Source organism: Lissotriton vulgaris, chromosome 1_1, assembly GCF_964263255.1.
Source record: "Lissotriton vulgaris chromosome 1_1, aLisVul1.2, whole genome shotgun sequence".
NCBI classification, from domain to species: Eukaryota; Metazoa; Chordata; class Amphibia; order Caudata; family Salamandridae; genus Lissotriton; species Lissotriton vulgaris.
In genome coordinates, this window is record NC_141685.1 from 1,751,960,296 (window position 1) to 1,751,976,867 (window position 16,572).

Sequence of the window (16,572 nt, forward strand, 5' to 3'; positions counted from 1 at the left end):
CCTTACAACCTGTTGTCTTTATGAATAAAGCATCCTGAATTACAACCTTCCTGAGTGGACCTCCTTCACTACATATTTTGGCGACGAGGTGACGAAGAACCTACAGCTACAAGCAAATCTCAGGTACCTGACTTACAAGTGAACCTGGAGATGGCGCAACTTTAAGAAACCACAGTGGCAACAACCACAATTTACAGAAGAAGAGGTAACCACAAGAAGGAATTAACTAAGAAGAAGAAAAATGTGTTTTCTACACAGTACAATGAAGACAACTGCAAGGAAGAAACAAGAACTTCAAAGAAAAGAAAAAGAAGACAACAAGAAACAAGTAAGCACAAAACACTACGCCTGTTAGCCCCACCAGTGGCCTCATCACCGGCCAGCCCTAGCCCAGGCGTGATGTGCTTATCTCTACTCATCCTGGACCTTGTTTTTTATCATCTCAGTCGTATCACAAAGTGTCTTACCTTTAGTAATGTCTTTTCTGGTAGAGACTCTAACTGCAGCTTCCTCACCACTCCAACCACCTTTCTGTTCTGTGGAGAGGGATCATATAGTACATTAATAAGATCCAAAATCTGAAACGTTTGCACACTTCACTTTTGATTTCAATGGCTCCGCACCTGGCAATGCGTACAGAGATCAGAAAAAAACTGATATCAGTGCTCGGAGATGGAGGTCTTATAGTGGTCTCGATGTCACATCTGGAACTAACAGATCCAAAACAAAACTGCGTGACCCCATCTGTCGGCGCACAATGAAATTGCTTTTATAGTTTCCGGATCCCATATGGCACCTGAGAAAATTCAAAAGGTGAGGAATCTGCAGTTTTATAGAGTCTCTACCATAAAAGGGGCTACCAAAGATAAGTAATTTTGTTTTTCAAGGTGGCACACCCCCTTCCAGTCGGGGACATTTCTGCTTCTGCCGACTATCAGAGCTCTCTCAAGGATCAAGTTCCTATGCGAGATGGGAGGACAGCATCGGAAATGTTCTGTCCATGTTAAGGGTGCTCTGGCTTATGCAATCCCACAGAAGGCACAAAGGGAACAAACTAGGATACAAAGTGGACAGAGGGGATCAGAAAAGCAGAAAGCAGCCAGATTAATCACAAGCAAACGCAGTGGAACAGTGCATGTGAAAGAACACCCCTCTCAGGCTAGGGGGCACAGGACTGTCAATAAAGGCCTCAGTACCAGTGTGTAGGGTAGAATTATGCCTCTGCACTCTGAGTCGTTGCTGGACAAATTTAGTTATGGAACACCAAGAACATGTAAATCTTGTCATCTCCACTTTGTATGTGGTTTCTTGGGAAATGTGATCTTGTTCGTGTATGCATCCATTGTGCTGTAAGCTGCTCTCAGTAGTAAAGAGAGGGAAAGCCTTATTGCCTCTGGTCCAGCTGTGAAATCTCTAAACAATTGTAATTATGTTAATAAAATGTTAGAGGTTCATGGTTTCTTCTTTCCTAATCTTCTTTCCTAATGTATGACTCTCTTTTAATACCATTTGATACATAGCCACAGCTTCTCACCCAAGCTTTTATTGGAATAAGTCCTAATGTTGAATGAAACCATTGGCCTTAAGGCTACATTATTACAAAAAACTTTCCAGTGGCATTTGGGATTCAGATATATTAGTGTTTGAAGACACGCAAGTGTGTTTTGTTTGATTGCCAATTGAAGGAAAACAGCTCAAAATAGTGTTTGGAGAAAATGTATTTCAGACATATTTGAATATATGCTCCAAAGAATGTGATTTAATGGTCTACGTGTTTCGAATTACCTAAGACCATGTCCCTTAAAACATTTCTTGTGTGCCAAATTTTGCGATGACAATTCTGTAAACTTGTTCTTTATATTTTTACACACAGCTACAATCTTGAAGGATTAACTGCCATTCAAATTAACTTCATAGTGTTAATATCTGCAGAAAGTATGTCTTTACTGAAAATATGTTTACTTGGGAAGAAAGTGCCTATGAAGTGCTTTGAATCGTACTATTCCACTGCTTGTTAACTTGGACGTCACTGAATGAGAATACTATCTTGTTAAAATATTTTTTTTTATTTGACATTTCAATTAATAAAATAAGCAGAGTAGCAAATTTGCTCTAGAGCTAATTTGGATAGTTTAAAAGCATGGGTGTGTTGAACTTTCGGTGTTTATCCGTTTAGTGCCATGTATAATGTTTTCCAGGCAGTGACCTTTTCACATTTGATATTACAGGTTTGCTTCCCAGACTGCGTTTGTGAAGATTCCTATAACAACACCTATGCCTGCGTACGGACTGTTGGTGCCTCGGTTGATCTCCAATATTGTGAGTTTGATGATGCAGAGGTATGTACAGTTACCTTTAGTAATAACCTGTTCTACAGATTTAGCGCGTGCTGCCACAAACTGTAAATGTCTGATCTTACTGTTGCCCAGCTCAGTGGTACTCATTATATCAATATTAGGAGAATAAAAGGCTTAGCGAGCTGTGCTAATATTGGAAGCAGTACACAATGCTCTGCACTACTATATCGACATGTATGAGTCCATTTAGATGTTTTGAGGTTGTTAGACTCATCCAATTTACACATACACATTGTCATACGTCAATGTAGTGATACTACCTCTCGTAACATGGTTCGCTAAGCCAAATGCAAAAAGTATCCGCTTTAAATAACCATTTGGCGTTCCTTTCTATACGGTAGACTGCACTTGATTCCCTGGATGTTTTGACATTATACCCCAACCAATTATTTTTATTATTCCATGCCTACAGTAGATTTGATAGTTGTCCTGTATGAGCTAATCGACACATTATTCCACTGGCACACAGCGAGGATGAAAAATGGTTTAGATTTGGAATTCATCAGTTGCTACTCCGCTTTAACTTTCAAATACTAGAATAGTGAAACTGCATGACAATCACACCACTGTATTTTTTAAAACATTTGTATTAAAAAATAAATAGTACAAAAAGATCATTGGCGAAACAGTCCCTTAAGGTATTACAAACATCATTGCATTTGCCTTAAAATTATACCTCTTCACAAAATGGAAATACTTGAACACTATCATGCTGTGACAAGTGAAAGAAAAAATACACTATTGAACTACAGCTATTTCCATGTAGATTAATGTACAGTGAGACAATCACAGTTTTAAAGAATTCTTAAGGTCCTTCACGTAAGTGTCGAAAAGCATCAAATTGGAGATCAAAAATATAAGTAGTTTACAAAGAAATTATACCGAATTGATTCATGGAACACCACATGTAGAAAGGTATAAAGACAGTGAACCCTGGGTTTGCATTCCAGATGTCTTGTTTTCAGATATCTATGGACAAACTTGCAAAATCATTATTCTCCACGTTTAAAGTTGACGTCAGCCTGTAAAAGTTAAAGTGTTTGAATGCACGTTGTGTGCATGATGAACCAGTGAATAGTCAAGCAACATACATTTGTGAGATGTGTGTCTGTTGTATTGAATTGTTATTTAGCGTTTTACATGCTCTGTATGTGTCTGTCTCACGTTTCCTTCCACTAACAAGGTGTGGATGCCCAGGGGAATACAAGAAGATTGAGCGTGGAAATGCAACATATATGGGATCACCACTTACAAATGTCATGTTTAGGAAATTATAGGAATGTACGTTCTCCAGCATTGCATCATTCATAGATTCACATGAGTGAATCATTACCCGTCATCAAGACAATAGCTTCCAAGAAGAGATTGCCCAAAGGATACGGATTAACCCAGGACAGCAGCAGAAAGAAAGATTTTGAAGCTTTTGAAGGTATAGGGCAGATCACCGAGAGGAAGCTCTTTATGCACGACATGCATTAGAAAGTATAAAGACTGGTGGACGAAATTTGGGTCTTTTTCAGTGAGGCGACTGTTTCTGATTGAGACTTTTAACCTCAGATTCCTCCTCTTAGAAAATTCTACAGGCGTCAGCCTGGATCCCGCATTACTGAAGGTAAGTAACTTGTTATTTAAGCATTCTAGGCATTTAAAAGTCTTATCCTGCTATGTGAAAGATACAGTTGGACTCCATTCTCGACAAGTGGAAACTATTCAAGTATGAGAACCTATGATAGATACCAACAAAGAAGAGTTGCAGTTCAGGTAAGTAACTTATTTCTTCCAAAGCCATTTAGTCACTTGCTTCATACTCCATTTGGACATAAGTAGTGCAAAATGTGTTGATCTGTCCAACTTATACAAAGGTTTTAAAAAGAACTGTATATATTAAAATAGTTTTCTATACAACAAATATTTAATAAGCACATTCTTCCCAGTAATAGGAGCCCTTGTTTACACAACTTTAACTGGCAGAATTAATCTTTATGAAATAAAGCATCCGGAAATGGTAAAGCATCAAGCTGACACTTCCAGTTTTGCCAAATTTCTTAACATGAAACCGTGTGTTCATAGCATATGTGGCTGTAAATACGCATGCTCTGCATACTCCTGCCATCTAATGTTTTCCCCCAGACGTTTGCAACTTGTTTTACTTCTTAGAAGTTAGAATCACAAGACCCTATACGACTCCTCCCATAATCCAGAATGCACCAACACACACACATTCCATCTCTGATTGTTTTCTTCTACCATCTGTCTCGGACGTTGGGAAGCACTGCTCAGAAGTCAAAGCGTAATACTCACTGCATTATTTTTTCTCAGTTTCATTTTGGGTTCTGCAACCCCTCTTCCACACCTGTGATGAAAACAGTGAGACAGCATTGAGGAAGCTTCCATTCATGCCGAGAGGGCTTTGGAAGTGACTGTTGAAGCCAGTCATACCTTGATGTATTGCAGCTTCGAGATGTCTTCTCCTTTGATGTTGATCGACGTTTTCCTCGAGAATGCACTTAAAATTACTTTATTGATCCCATTTCTGTCTTAATTGCAACATGAAAAACCACTGGGCCGACTGACGCAGGATCTACATCTGTCTCTTTCCAGAACATGCAGAGACATCCTGCGAAGACTGCCTTGCCTTCTGCTGAAAAAAGGCATTCAGGTACCGGAGGGAATGAAGGTGGGAGAATCACAAGACAATTTAATAGCAGAGGTGAGCCCCTGCGCCAAGAAGCAAGCGGCTGATGCATTTATCAGGGCTAGATGAAAGGAGACCCACAGGCCCTGCTGACCAAGACCTCTGACGTTAAGGAGGAGGTCAAGTTCCTCAAACGAGCACTACAGCATGTGCTCGGGCCCAAAGCAGGAGTTACACACTAGCACATCTGCTGCACCTCAAGGTCAGTCTCAGGCCTCTAAATGAGCCACTGCTGATGCAGAGTGCCGTCTTCTTGAGAGTTGGGCATTAAGCCCAGTGCTGAGCCAAAAACGGTCTAAACCTTTGGGACCCATACATCCAGCTGGTACACCCTATACTCCAGCATTTGGTTCGATGCAGAGCAAAGCCCTACCCAAGGGCACCAAACCTCATTCTGCTCTGTCAACGCCCAGGCACAGAAAAACCTCACTTTTCATCAAAGCCACCACATGCTGGACCCCAAGTTGTTGACAAAACCCAGTTGGAGCCAAAGTAGGACCCCCAAGATCCCCCAACAGGCACCGAAAGTCCCACCAACACGAAGGTCAATCTTCAAAAAGCTGGCCGAGATAATGGACGAAAAAACAAAAGAAACTTTTTAGTCGCCTGGACCCCTGCAAAATGCTGACTAGACCTCCGGCTACAGAACTCCTAAGAAGAGACATCTGGTCTTCAAGGAAGACCCTCAGTACCCATCTTTTGCACTATCAAGACCCAAAAGAGTTAGGCATGTGGCTACTAGCCCTACAGCCTTCCCACCACTGCCCTCCATACCTCCTTCTGCACCATGTACTTTGTCTCCGCACTGCTCTCCACCTGAAGCACCGGATACTGTCTCTGACCAAGGTAGTCCTCACTACACACAGTACCCCTATGAGGAACCTTTAAACCTCAGGAGGGAGATGATCCCTGGGAGGATTATATAGTGAACCCATAGGATGACCTGATCTCAACCCACACCCTGTTAAACCATCCCCAACAAATTATACTACTGCGCATCATGCAGTAATACAGCAGGTTACCCAGTACTATCACGCCAAGCTCCATAGTTTGAAGGATGAGGGCAACTTCCTCATGGCAATTTTGTCCACGACCAAGTGATCCGTTGGCTATCTTCCATGGTGATACTGATGGTAAAGTTCACCAGAGACACCTTTCCCAGAAGATCTGGCTTATATTCGTGGGCACATTGTCCCGGATTCCCTTGGAGGTGTGCACTGTTGTAAGAGGGCTAATGCACAGGTCACAGGGGATCCACCTCTCCTAGATGTAGAGTCCAAAAAGATTGATGCTGCAAGGAAGCGGATAGCAATTGTGGCAGGCACAATCTGGCAAATTTCCAACTCAGTATGCCCCTTTGTTACCACTGGGAAGAGATTGCGGAGCTTATAAAGCACCTACATGAGGCTCACTGTAAAAGAGGACTAGAGCTGGTAGCGGAGGGTAAAATAATTAGCTGTGCTAAAATTTGATGTGCACTTTATGCTTCAGACACAGCAGCTAGAGGGATCAATACAAGTGTCCTCTTTTGTAGGCACACCTGGCTTAGGGTCTGATGCAACAGCACCTCTTGAATGTACTTTTGACGGTGAGCATCTGTTCGGCCCTCAGGTCGACCGGATGTTTGAGAAAATCAAAAAGAATGAGGCATAGCAGAGTCTGTGGGCAGCCTACAGTTTTTCAGCCTGCTTTTTCCAAGCAGCATATATGGGTCGGTAAAAGGCAAGCAGGTTTGGGGCAGAGACCCACCTATCAGCATTGCCAACAGCCCTTTCAGTACTCTTCACAGCCTAAATTCTTTTAAGGGGAGCCTATAGAGTCAAAGGGCGGGGAAGACATAGAAGTGGCTCCCCATGAGCCTTCTCTGCCACAAAACTGTGATTTGTTCTTCCCTTGATCGCTCTATTCCTGTTGGGGGAAGACAAAGGCACTTCCTTTCACACTGGATCCTCTCCATTGTGTGGGAAGAGCATTGCCTTGAATTTTACACAGCCCCTATAAACATCCCACCATCCTGTACTGAGTTCAGACCACCTTCATCTTCTGGAGGAAGAGGTGCAAGCGATCCTAGCAAAGACACCCGCACTGCAGCACTGGGCAGGGGTGTACTGCTTATATTTTCTCACCCCAGAAAGAATAATTCACTCCATTCGATTGTTGACCACAAACCATTGAACAGGTTCATCTTCTCTGAAAACTTTCACCTTACAAGAGGTCATCCTGCTACTACACCAAGGCAACATAGTGATGCATCTGAAAGACACATTCTTTCACATTCCTATACACCCAGCTCACAACCACTACCGTTACTTTGTGGTAAGTGGGAAACACTGACAATTCAAGGTGTTGCCCTTCGGAATTACTACACTTCCAGGAGAGTTTACAAAGTTTCCATATTTGAATCACTGCCTGATAAAGAGCAGCAGCAAACAGAAATGCCTAGCACACACTCAGCTAGCGATTTCTCTCTTTCACAGTCTAGGTTTCACCATCAGGGCAAATAAGTTGCTTCTTCAACCTTAACAATTTCAGCCCTTGTTTAGTTCCATTCCGAATGTGGAAACAGGCAAAGCATACCCTCAACCACAGAGGATGTTGGCATTCCAACAGCTGCTGGCTCTTTTCAAGACACACCATCCCATCATAGTCCGTACTGTAATTAAACTGTTGGGAATGATGGCTTTCTGCATAATTATTGTTCCAAATGCCAGGTTATATATGTGCCCATTACAAGAGTGCCTCTGATGGCAATGGGCACAACCAGAATGGCATTGAGAGGATCTAGTGTTGGCAACAAACAGAGCCCAGTATTCTCCTTTGGTGTAACAACAACAACCTGTTGCTCTGCAGGCCTTTTACAGGTGACCATCAACACCGATACCTCTCTTGTAGGAACCCACCCTGGGAGAGGACAATGATTTTGCAGACCCGCATAGAAGGACGTATCAACAAGTCCCCAAGTGGAATCTCCACCCGCAAATCCTGCACAGGGACTTTCAATGCATGGGGACTCCAACAATAGACCTTTTCCCCACTCCTTAAAATGCAAAATGCCAAAGCATCGCCACCACGTATCTGAACTCAGAGTCCATTGGCAGTTTACTGTGGAGGAACTGGTATGGGGCACTTGTGGGCGTCCGCAATATCAGCCTTGCCTCCCAGCAGGCTACTTAGCCTTTTCATGGAAGTGGTCGCGGATCCCAAGAAGGGTGTGGGAGTCATGCTCAGTCCAGTCCCTTCCCCTCCCCCTGCTGCAGCTTTTAAGCAACTTTAGTGATCCCTCTACCCGTCACAGTCATCCTGTTGGCAGCAGGATCTGGCACCACCTGCCACAATGAAGCAACATAACCTCTGACAAGTGGGAGCTCAAATTGTGCAGAGGGTTTATGCCCTTCCAATTATAAAAAAAAAACCCTCTCCCAGCTGATGGAGGAGTATTTCTACTTGCTCCATCAGGAAGTGTAGGCTCTATTGCCGAAAGGGTGCCTGCGCCAGAAGTAGGACATGGTTGCTATTCCTTTTTTTTATTTTTATAAATAGTTTTTTTGTGTGTCCTCATTCTGCCGATTTACTTGTTGGCAATACTCCCTTCCCATCTCTGGTAAACCAGGCCGGGTTGGAGTCATTCCACTCAAGAATAGAAAGCTGCTTCCACTTCCACCCTTCACTGGTGTGGCTGTAACAGAGAAGGGGACAGGACCGCCAGCAAATCATTGGCTTAATCATTGGACCCCAGGTTTTTGAATCCAGTCCACCAACTTAGCCCATACTTTTTTTCAGACTGCTGGGATCGCATGCTATATTCTGTTGATTTATATTTATAACCTTCTTTTTGCACACCAAAAAAGGCGGGGGAACACCAGATTTCCATGATTTGCAAATCTATCGTCTCCCCAGTAAAATCTCATAAAAAATTAATCTTGCATTCAGCTTATTAGTACAGGTAGCACTATCTTGACATATTCCAAAGAATACACGTAGGGGAGTTACCCTCACCTGTACACCTGTAACTTCTGTTAAGAATTCGCAAACTTCAAACCAGAATTTCGTAATCTCTGGGCATGTTAAAAACATATAGACCTCATCGGCTGAGGGATCTCTACATCTTGGGCATGCATAGTGTGTTCCTGAAAAATGTGCCAGTCTTGCTGGGGACCAATACACCCTGTAGACCGTAAAAAGGTGATTTCGTTTAAGATCAGCAGGTTTAACTGTGTCCTGAAGCATTGCAAAAGAACTCGACCAAACATCACTCAGGTTTGTGTTTATCACCTCAGATCCCCAAAGCTTTTGAATGTCTTTATCCAGTTCGTGTTCTGCATTTACCGGAATACGATACCACAAGGCAACCTCCTTCTTAACGGTATTGATTTTGGTTGCTTGATCCAACCAGGTATCATCTTCCTCCTCATCCCAGTCTTGACTTGCCCACCACGCAGAAAGTTGATAGTACTTGAATCTTGTTAGTTGGCCCCCTGTACATAAACTCAACGTTTCCCAACCAACTAAATCACTTCCCAACTTCAGATCTCCCCAGCGAGAGATTCCTGCGTTCTACAAAAGAAGGCTGAGTGATTCTTTTAAGCACTCCGGAGTTCCTGGTGATTCCCATATCAGGGCCCTAGATGAGTAATAGGATATGCCTAGCTTTTTCCGGATAAAGACCCAGGCTTTCAATGCCTCCAATAAAATCTTCAATCTTACTTTCTTAAAAAACTTTGGGCCCCCAAACTTAAATAGAAATTTATCTTGCCCCTCTCTCAGCTCACCAAGCTTTGCCCCAAAGAGGATTCCTATTGCTGAGCTGTCAGCTTTATTTAAAATCATCCGACAATTCTTAAAATAAAAAGCATGCCCATGCCCATAGGCCATATATCATCAAATCGGGTAGTGCCAGCACCCCCTTCTCAACCTCCTCCTTAATCTTTTCCAAGATATACGGGAACCCTTCGAGGTCCAAATGAAGCTACCTTTCTTTCCTTGTAGTTTAGCGATCTCCCGTTTGTTAATTAACAGTGGTAGAGAATTAAAAAGACAAAATGACTTTTGGAAAAATAATCATCTTAATAAGGTTTACCTTACCATACAAGTTATGGGGAAGGTTTGCCCACCTAACCAGCAATCTCCCTACCTCCTGGCTAATCTTCCTTCAATTCACAGTAGTCACTTCCGCTAATTTCTGCGTGATTATAATGCCAAGGTAGCGCATATGCGATTTTGCCCCCAGGGTTTGTTTTGGTTGGTTCCATTCAATAATTTCTGTCTTATTCCTGTTTACCTTATATCCTGATATCTTACCAAAAGCTTCTGCTTTGGCCCTTAGAGTAGGAATAGCCCTCTCAGGGTTCAAAGTATACAGTATAAGGTCATTAGCGTATAAAGCTAATTTTATCTCTAGCTTTAAGCATGGGCGAATTTTGCGAATCTGGCGTTCGCGAATTTGCGTATTTGCGAATTCGCAATCCGGAAAATCCGCAAATTTGCGGATTTTTTTTTTGTGTTCGCGAGGGTTTTGTACCAGTTTGCAATTGCGAACTTACTTGTCGGCTCGCAACGGTCGCGACTTTGTTGTTTCTACGTCTGGTTCATCATTGAAGTAGTGTGGCTCACTGGTTAGAGGCGGCAGACCCGAGAGCAGAGGACGGCCCGGGACCAGGGTTCGATTCCCGGCGCGACAGGTTTCTGGACCAGGGTCAGCGGACTCGATAATTCTCTCGCCTTGGTGCCCACTCTGATCAGCGATCACACTCGGCAACTCTGGGCATTAGCTTGCCTCATCTTCACTAACGGCCCCACCAGACCACCGGGGATGCCTGGTCTCACCCTGGAGATACCCATTAAGGGACCATCTCTCAGGGAAGCCAGGAAGGGTTTCGCAGCGGTCGAAGCGCCTTGGGACCCTACGGGTAAGTAGTGCGCTATATAAATGCCTATACATTTACATTTACATTTACATTTACATCATCACAGGTTCACAGCACCCTCTGTTTCCAACTGCCATCCTCTGGTTCACCCATGCCACCCTCTGGTACATCACTGCCACCCTCTGATTCATCACTGTAGATTATGGGGGAGAAAAGCAAGCACACCTGCCCTGCTTCAACTGACATGAATTAATTTCTGGTTCATCACTGTAGATTATGGGGGGGGGGGGAGCAAGCACACTTGCCCTGCTTCAACTGACATGAATTAATTTGGGGTTGATTAATGTGTCACTGAATTTAAACTTCCTGTCTGGCACCTGCTTCCTTCTCTGTAATTTGCTTTCTGTTGCAGTGCAATTTTTTTCCCAGGACCTTTGTGGCCTACTTGTAGCTATTCTATGAGCCTGCTGTGAGGGTCAGAGCAGGGTCATAGAATAGTTGCAAGTAGGCAACTGAACTCTGGAGGGGCCCCTCAGGAAGCACTACAGGGAATGGTTACTAATGAGGAGTTTGAACTTTTGCACCTGCTGAGTGCTTTCAGTTTTGCAAAACTTGTTTTTCTGTGGGGCACTTCCTTCCTCCCCCCCCCCTCCAAAATGGACTCCTTGCAAAAAAAGTGCAGGCAAATGTCAACCTGAGGAGTTATTCTGATAAAAATCATCATTTTCAGAAGGTTTATGCTGCTTGCTGGTGGATTTCTTGTGCAGAATTGCAAATTTTGTAATTTCGCAAGTGCGAGATTGTTGCTGCCCGCCGCATCTACATGTTCGCAATTGCGAACTCTCGCGATGCGTCGCCAAACTCTCGCGGGATCCCGCAGCAAGATCCAAAATGGTGCAGCACTCGCAAAATATCGAGAAAAACAACTCGGCAAACGCTGAATGACGGTAAGTGAACGTCGCACGCCGCAATATTGTATCACCAAGCAAAAAAATCCGCTGCGTGGGAATTTGCGGATCTTCGGTAAATTCGCGAGAGTTTGCGGATTGCGAATTTACCGAAAATCCGCAAAATCCGCGAGCGGAACGGATTTTCCGCCCATGCTTAGTTTCCATATCTAAATGGAACAATGGTATCATCCTTTCTGATCCATGCCGCTAACAGTTCAATATACAGATTAAATAAAGGCGGGGATAGGGGACAGCCCTGTCTTATATTGAACCAATCGGTTAACACTCCATTTACAAGCACCCATGCTCTAGGCAAACAATACAGGAGTTGGACAGCCTTTATTATTTTATTGGGAAATCCGAAGATCTTTAGGGCCTCCCAAAGATAAGGCCAGGGAACTTGGTCCAAGACCTTAGCGGCGTCCACTGCCACAACTGTTACTGGTAGATAATAAGTTTCTGCCAAATCCACTACCCCAAGCATTACAAAGGTTAACTTGTTAAGCTGCCTCCCAGGAATGAAGCCTCTCTGATCACTATGTAGAATGCATTTTATAATTTTGGCTACCTTGACAGCCGGGGCACAAGTCCTAAAAAAAAAGTGGGGGGACGCTGACGTCACAACAGGAAGTGACATCACGAAAGGTGGCTTGTACTCCGTTGCAGTGTATAGTTATCGTGCTCCCGGTAAAATAAGTGGGGGGACGCAGTCCACACGCGTGGTACCCCGACTCGAGCCCTTCTGGCAGCCAAAATCCTTGCGAAAACCTTCTAGTCAGTATTGAACAGTGATATAGGTCTGTAAGAATCTGCCACAAGAGGGTCTTTATTGGGTTTCAAGATTAGAGTTACCGTTGCCTCAGCCCAGGTTAACGGAGGATCTTACCCTTCTACAAATAGTGTATTAAAGAGCTCTTTAAAGACTGGAACTATAGAATCTAGGAGACTGAGGTGGATTTCAATTGGGAGGCTGTCCGGCCCAGCCGCCTTCCCTCTAGCCATCTTTCTCAACTGTAGTGGGATCTCCTCCTCCTTTATCTTAGCTGCTAAAGTCCCCTTCTGATCTTCTCTTAAATTCAGGAGTTCAATTTTCTTTTAAAAACCCTCAATATTTTCCCTCCCAGGAGAAATATCCTCTTTATACAGTTGACTCATGTGTCTGCAAACTTCCAGACCAATTTTTATATTAGTATCAACTATATCTCCTGTTGTAGACTCTCTTAAACTACTTATTTGATTGTGAGCTTTATCTACTTTAGCTTTCCAGGCTAAGAGGAAGCCGCTCTTCTCACCATATGCAAAGTGCTGTAATTTGCTAACCTTCCATCTATCCAACAATGTCCAACAAACCGTTATTTTTTGCAAACAAAGTCTAATCCCGATTGATATGGGGCGATTACAATAGTTGCGAGAAAGAAAAATGAGGATATGCTATATTGTCAGCATTTTGGTGGAATAGATCAAAATCACCATGATATGGCATAATAGCGTATTATTACAAAATGGCGCTGACATTTTACAATGTTAAGGTAGGTTATGAGACCACAAACTTATTGGGGCACATGGCCGATCATGTGACGATGTACGTAAGCAATACACCTGCTTCTTCTTTAAATACATGGCGGTTAGCAGCGTTCTGTTTAATGCACAAGAGGGATAGGACGCGTTGAGGGATAGGAGTGTACGGATGCTCCTCCAGTATTTCTGGTAAGCTGCCCATTAATTACTTACAAACGGAAGTACGAGTTGGCATTTACAAGCTTGACAAGGGATTTACAATGCAAGAGGAACGAGACTGCTTACATTTATTTTTTAGATTGGAACTTATCAAGGTTCCTACACCGTCAGTGTTGAAACCTAGTGGAGCTCATCTCACACAGGTCTATAAGGTCAGCCATTTTCGTGATGTAGGACATGCCATGGTATATGGAATGAGCAGTATATCCTACATATATTGAAAGTATATACTAGTTGTTTGTCCCCTTTTTATATCTTTTTCCATTTTTAAACAAACGTTATTGGATTTTAGCATTGACGATTTGTTAGGCGTTTCCCACCCACATTTATGCGAGGTGGCAAAATGGTAGAAAAGAAAGTTGTTCTCAATATATTTTGAAGTAATCTTGGAGCACAATCGGCCATGATAGACCGAATTTGGTCTACAAAGGGGTACTCACATTTGGTACGAATGGACATTTTATTTATATTCTCTGTCCCAATTTGCCAATGTTTGCACACAGCTAAGACCAGTTGCAATAAAAGATGCTTTCTGGTTACCTTTAGATTATATAGATTGCTTGAAGGGGGTCTGGTTTGAATCATCCCGTTGATCTCCAATATCTAACAGTCTTTCAGAAGACCGAGTGTCTACAAGTGAGTATTCGTTAGTAATATGCTCTCCTTGAATAATCTTATAATATGTGGTGTACAGAAAGAACTATTATATGGGCAGAGTTGTTAACTGAATTTTGTATTGCAATGATACAGAGAAAGTCATCAAGAACTTATGTGTGACTTGTAATGTTTTTTTCTCGAGTGAGTATTAGGGAGGCTTTTCGTGGTCTAACTAGTGATGAAATATTAGCAACCTAACCAATTTTTAGACAAATTGAAGTCATAATATGTACTTATAATTTGGCTTATTCTTGGTACAGATTTACGGTCGTGCTAAAGACAAGTCGTAGGAATCTGTTACTTCTCAGCCATTTGGCACTCGTTTCGATCTATTTTTATTACGCCGCATGGTAGGTGAAATATATCATCCGTGCATCACTTACGTTTCTTGGTTCTGAGTGGTCTCCTAATATTAATAACTAGGAATACTTGGCAGTAGGCCATGTGATATAACAATTTTTACAAATTTTCTTTAACACATCTGTGGGTGTGATATATAAGGAATTAACTCAGTAGTTTTCTTTTTATGGTACTTTTTTCGGGTTTCTTCTCTATATGCAATGGTATGATCCACTTTTCTGATGAAATCTTCTCTTCCATAAATCTAAATAGGAATTGGGATGATATTCTTTTGGACCTTTTTCCTTGGATTTTATGTAAAATGATACAAGACTCATGTGTCTTTTAACTGATATCAATCAAACTGTATGTAAAATAATTTTCTGTGATATTGTATTACCAAAATCGCTTTGTCTTGTATTACAGCCTTGACAAAATCTATGGGTAGATGAAACACGTGTTGGCAGTTTTGTCTGATTTGAATATCACAAGAGAAAAGAAAAAGAATAATAAAAAAGAAAACGCCATTTGAAAATACTTATTGCTTTTTGGTTTGAACTTACTTGGCCATCAGAAGGAAAATTTGTGCGAAATAAGATGAGTACATGAAACATTTGATTTGATTTGATTTGATTTGATTTGGACTTGTAGAGCGCATGGCTGCCCTGGAGCGTCCCAGCGCTAATCCTAATCTGAACCTGGTGAACTCAAGCGAAAGCAAGGTTAGAGGGTGGTAGGGAACAAAAAGGTTTTAAGTGCTCTTCTGAATTTCAAGTGATCCGGTTCCATTCGGAGTTCTCTAGGGAGAGCATTCCATTTGTTTGACACATTCAGTGAGAACCGTCGGCCTCCTGTTCGTGCTTTCCTCACTCGTGGGACAATGGCCAGATTTTCTCCATCCGAGCGAAGGGCCCTGGTCGACTTGTAAGGTCGGATCAATCCTCTCAAGGCTGGAGGGCCTTTACCTTGCAGGGTCTTATGTGCAATACAGAGAGACTTGAAAGAGACCCGCTCTTGGATGGGGAGCCAGTGCAGGGCTTTCAGCAATGGTTTGGCTGAGGCCCGTCTCGGCGCCCCCATCAGCAGCCTGGCTGCGGCATTCTGAGCTCGCTGAAGAGTCTTGATGGTAGCAAGAGGGGCTGCGAGGAGTTACCATAATCCAGTTTGGACAAAATCAAACCCTGGATTAACAGCTTTCTAGATTGAAACGGAAGGAGAGGAAGTACCTTCCGGGCTGCCCGGAGCAGGCCGAAACAGCCTCCAACCACTTTCTGCGCATGGGTCTTGAAGGTCAGTTGGGGTTCGAACCAAATCCCTAGGCTTTTTATTTGCTGCTTAGGGGGTGGAAGATCTCCCATACAAGCAGGCCACATCTCGGGGGGCAGAGAGGTAAATTGGTTGCCTAGGAGCATGATCTCCGTCTTAGATCCATTTAGTTTAAGTTTTGAACTGGACATCCAGGAGGAAATGGCTGTAAGACAGTCTGGGAGATCAACCGGGCTGCCCTCATGTTGCGACAGCGAGACGACAAGCTGCGTGTCGTCGGCATAACTTATAGCTTTAACCCCGAATGGGGCTATCACCTTCTCCAACGGGGCCATGTAGACATTAAACAGTGTGGGGCTGAGGGAGGAGCCCTGCGGCACCCCACACTGAAGAGGGAAGGGCTCTGACATGGACCCATTTTCCCAGATCCTGAAGGATCTCTCCTCCAAGTAGGACTGCAACCATTTGAGGGCTGATCCTGTAATGCCCAGCAGGGCCAGGCGTTGGGCCAGGACAGCATGATCCACAGTATCGAATGCGGCACTCAGATCCAGGAGGATCAGAGCTACTGATCCCCCTGAATCCAAGATGCATCTTACCTCTTCAGTCACCGCCAAAAGGGCGGTGTCTGTGCCCTGACCCGGGCGAAAACCAGTCTGAGAGTCACTGAGGAGATGGTTAACCTCTAGGTACTCGGAGATCTGCTT

The 16,572-nt window shown here is 43.3% G+C and overlaps 1 protein-coding gene across 1 annotated transcript in view; it reads left to right on the top strand.

Moving 5' to 3' along the window:
* Positions 1-16,572, top strand: part of GNS (glucosamine (N-acetyl)-6-sulfatase) — a 230,871-nt gene that overhangs the window by 199,465 nt on the left and 14,834 nt on the right. The window contains exon 12 of the mRNA XM_086919043.1: positions 2,229-2,339. Within this exon, the coding sequence (XP_086775169.1) occupies positions 2,229-2,339 (111 nt within the window). The remainder of the gene's footprint in view (positions 1-2,228; positions 2,340-16,572) is intronic.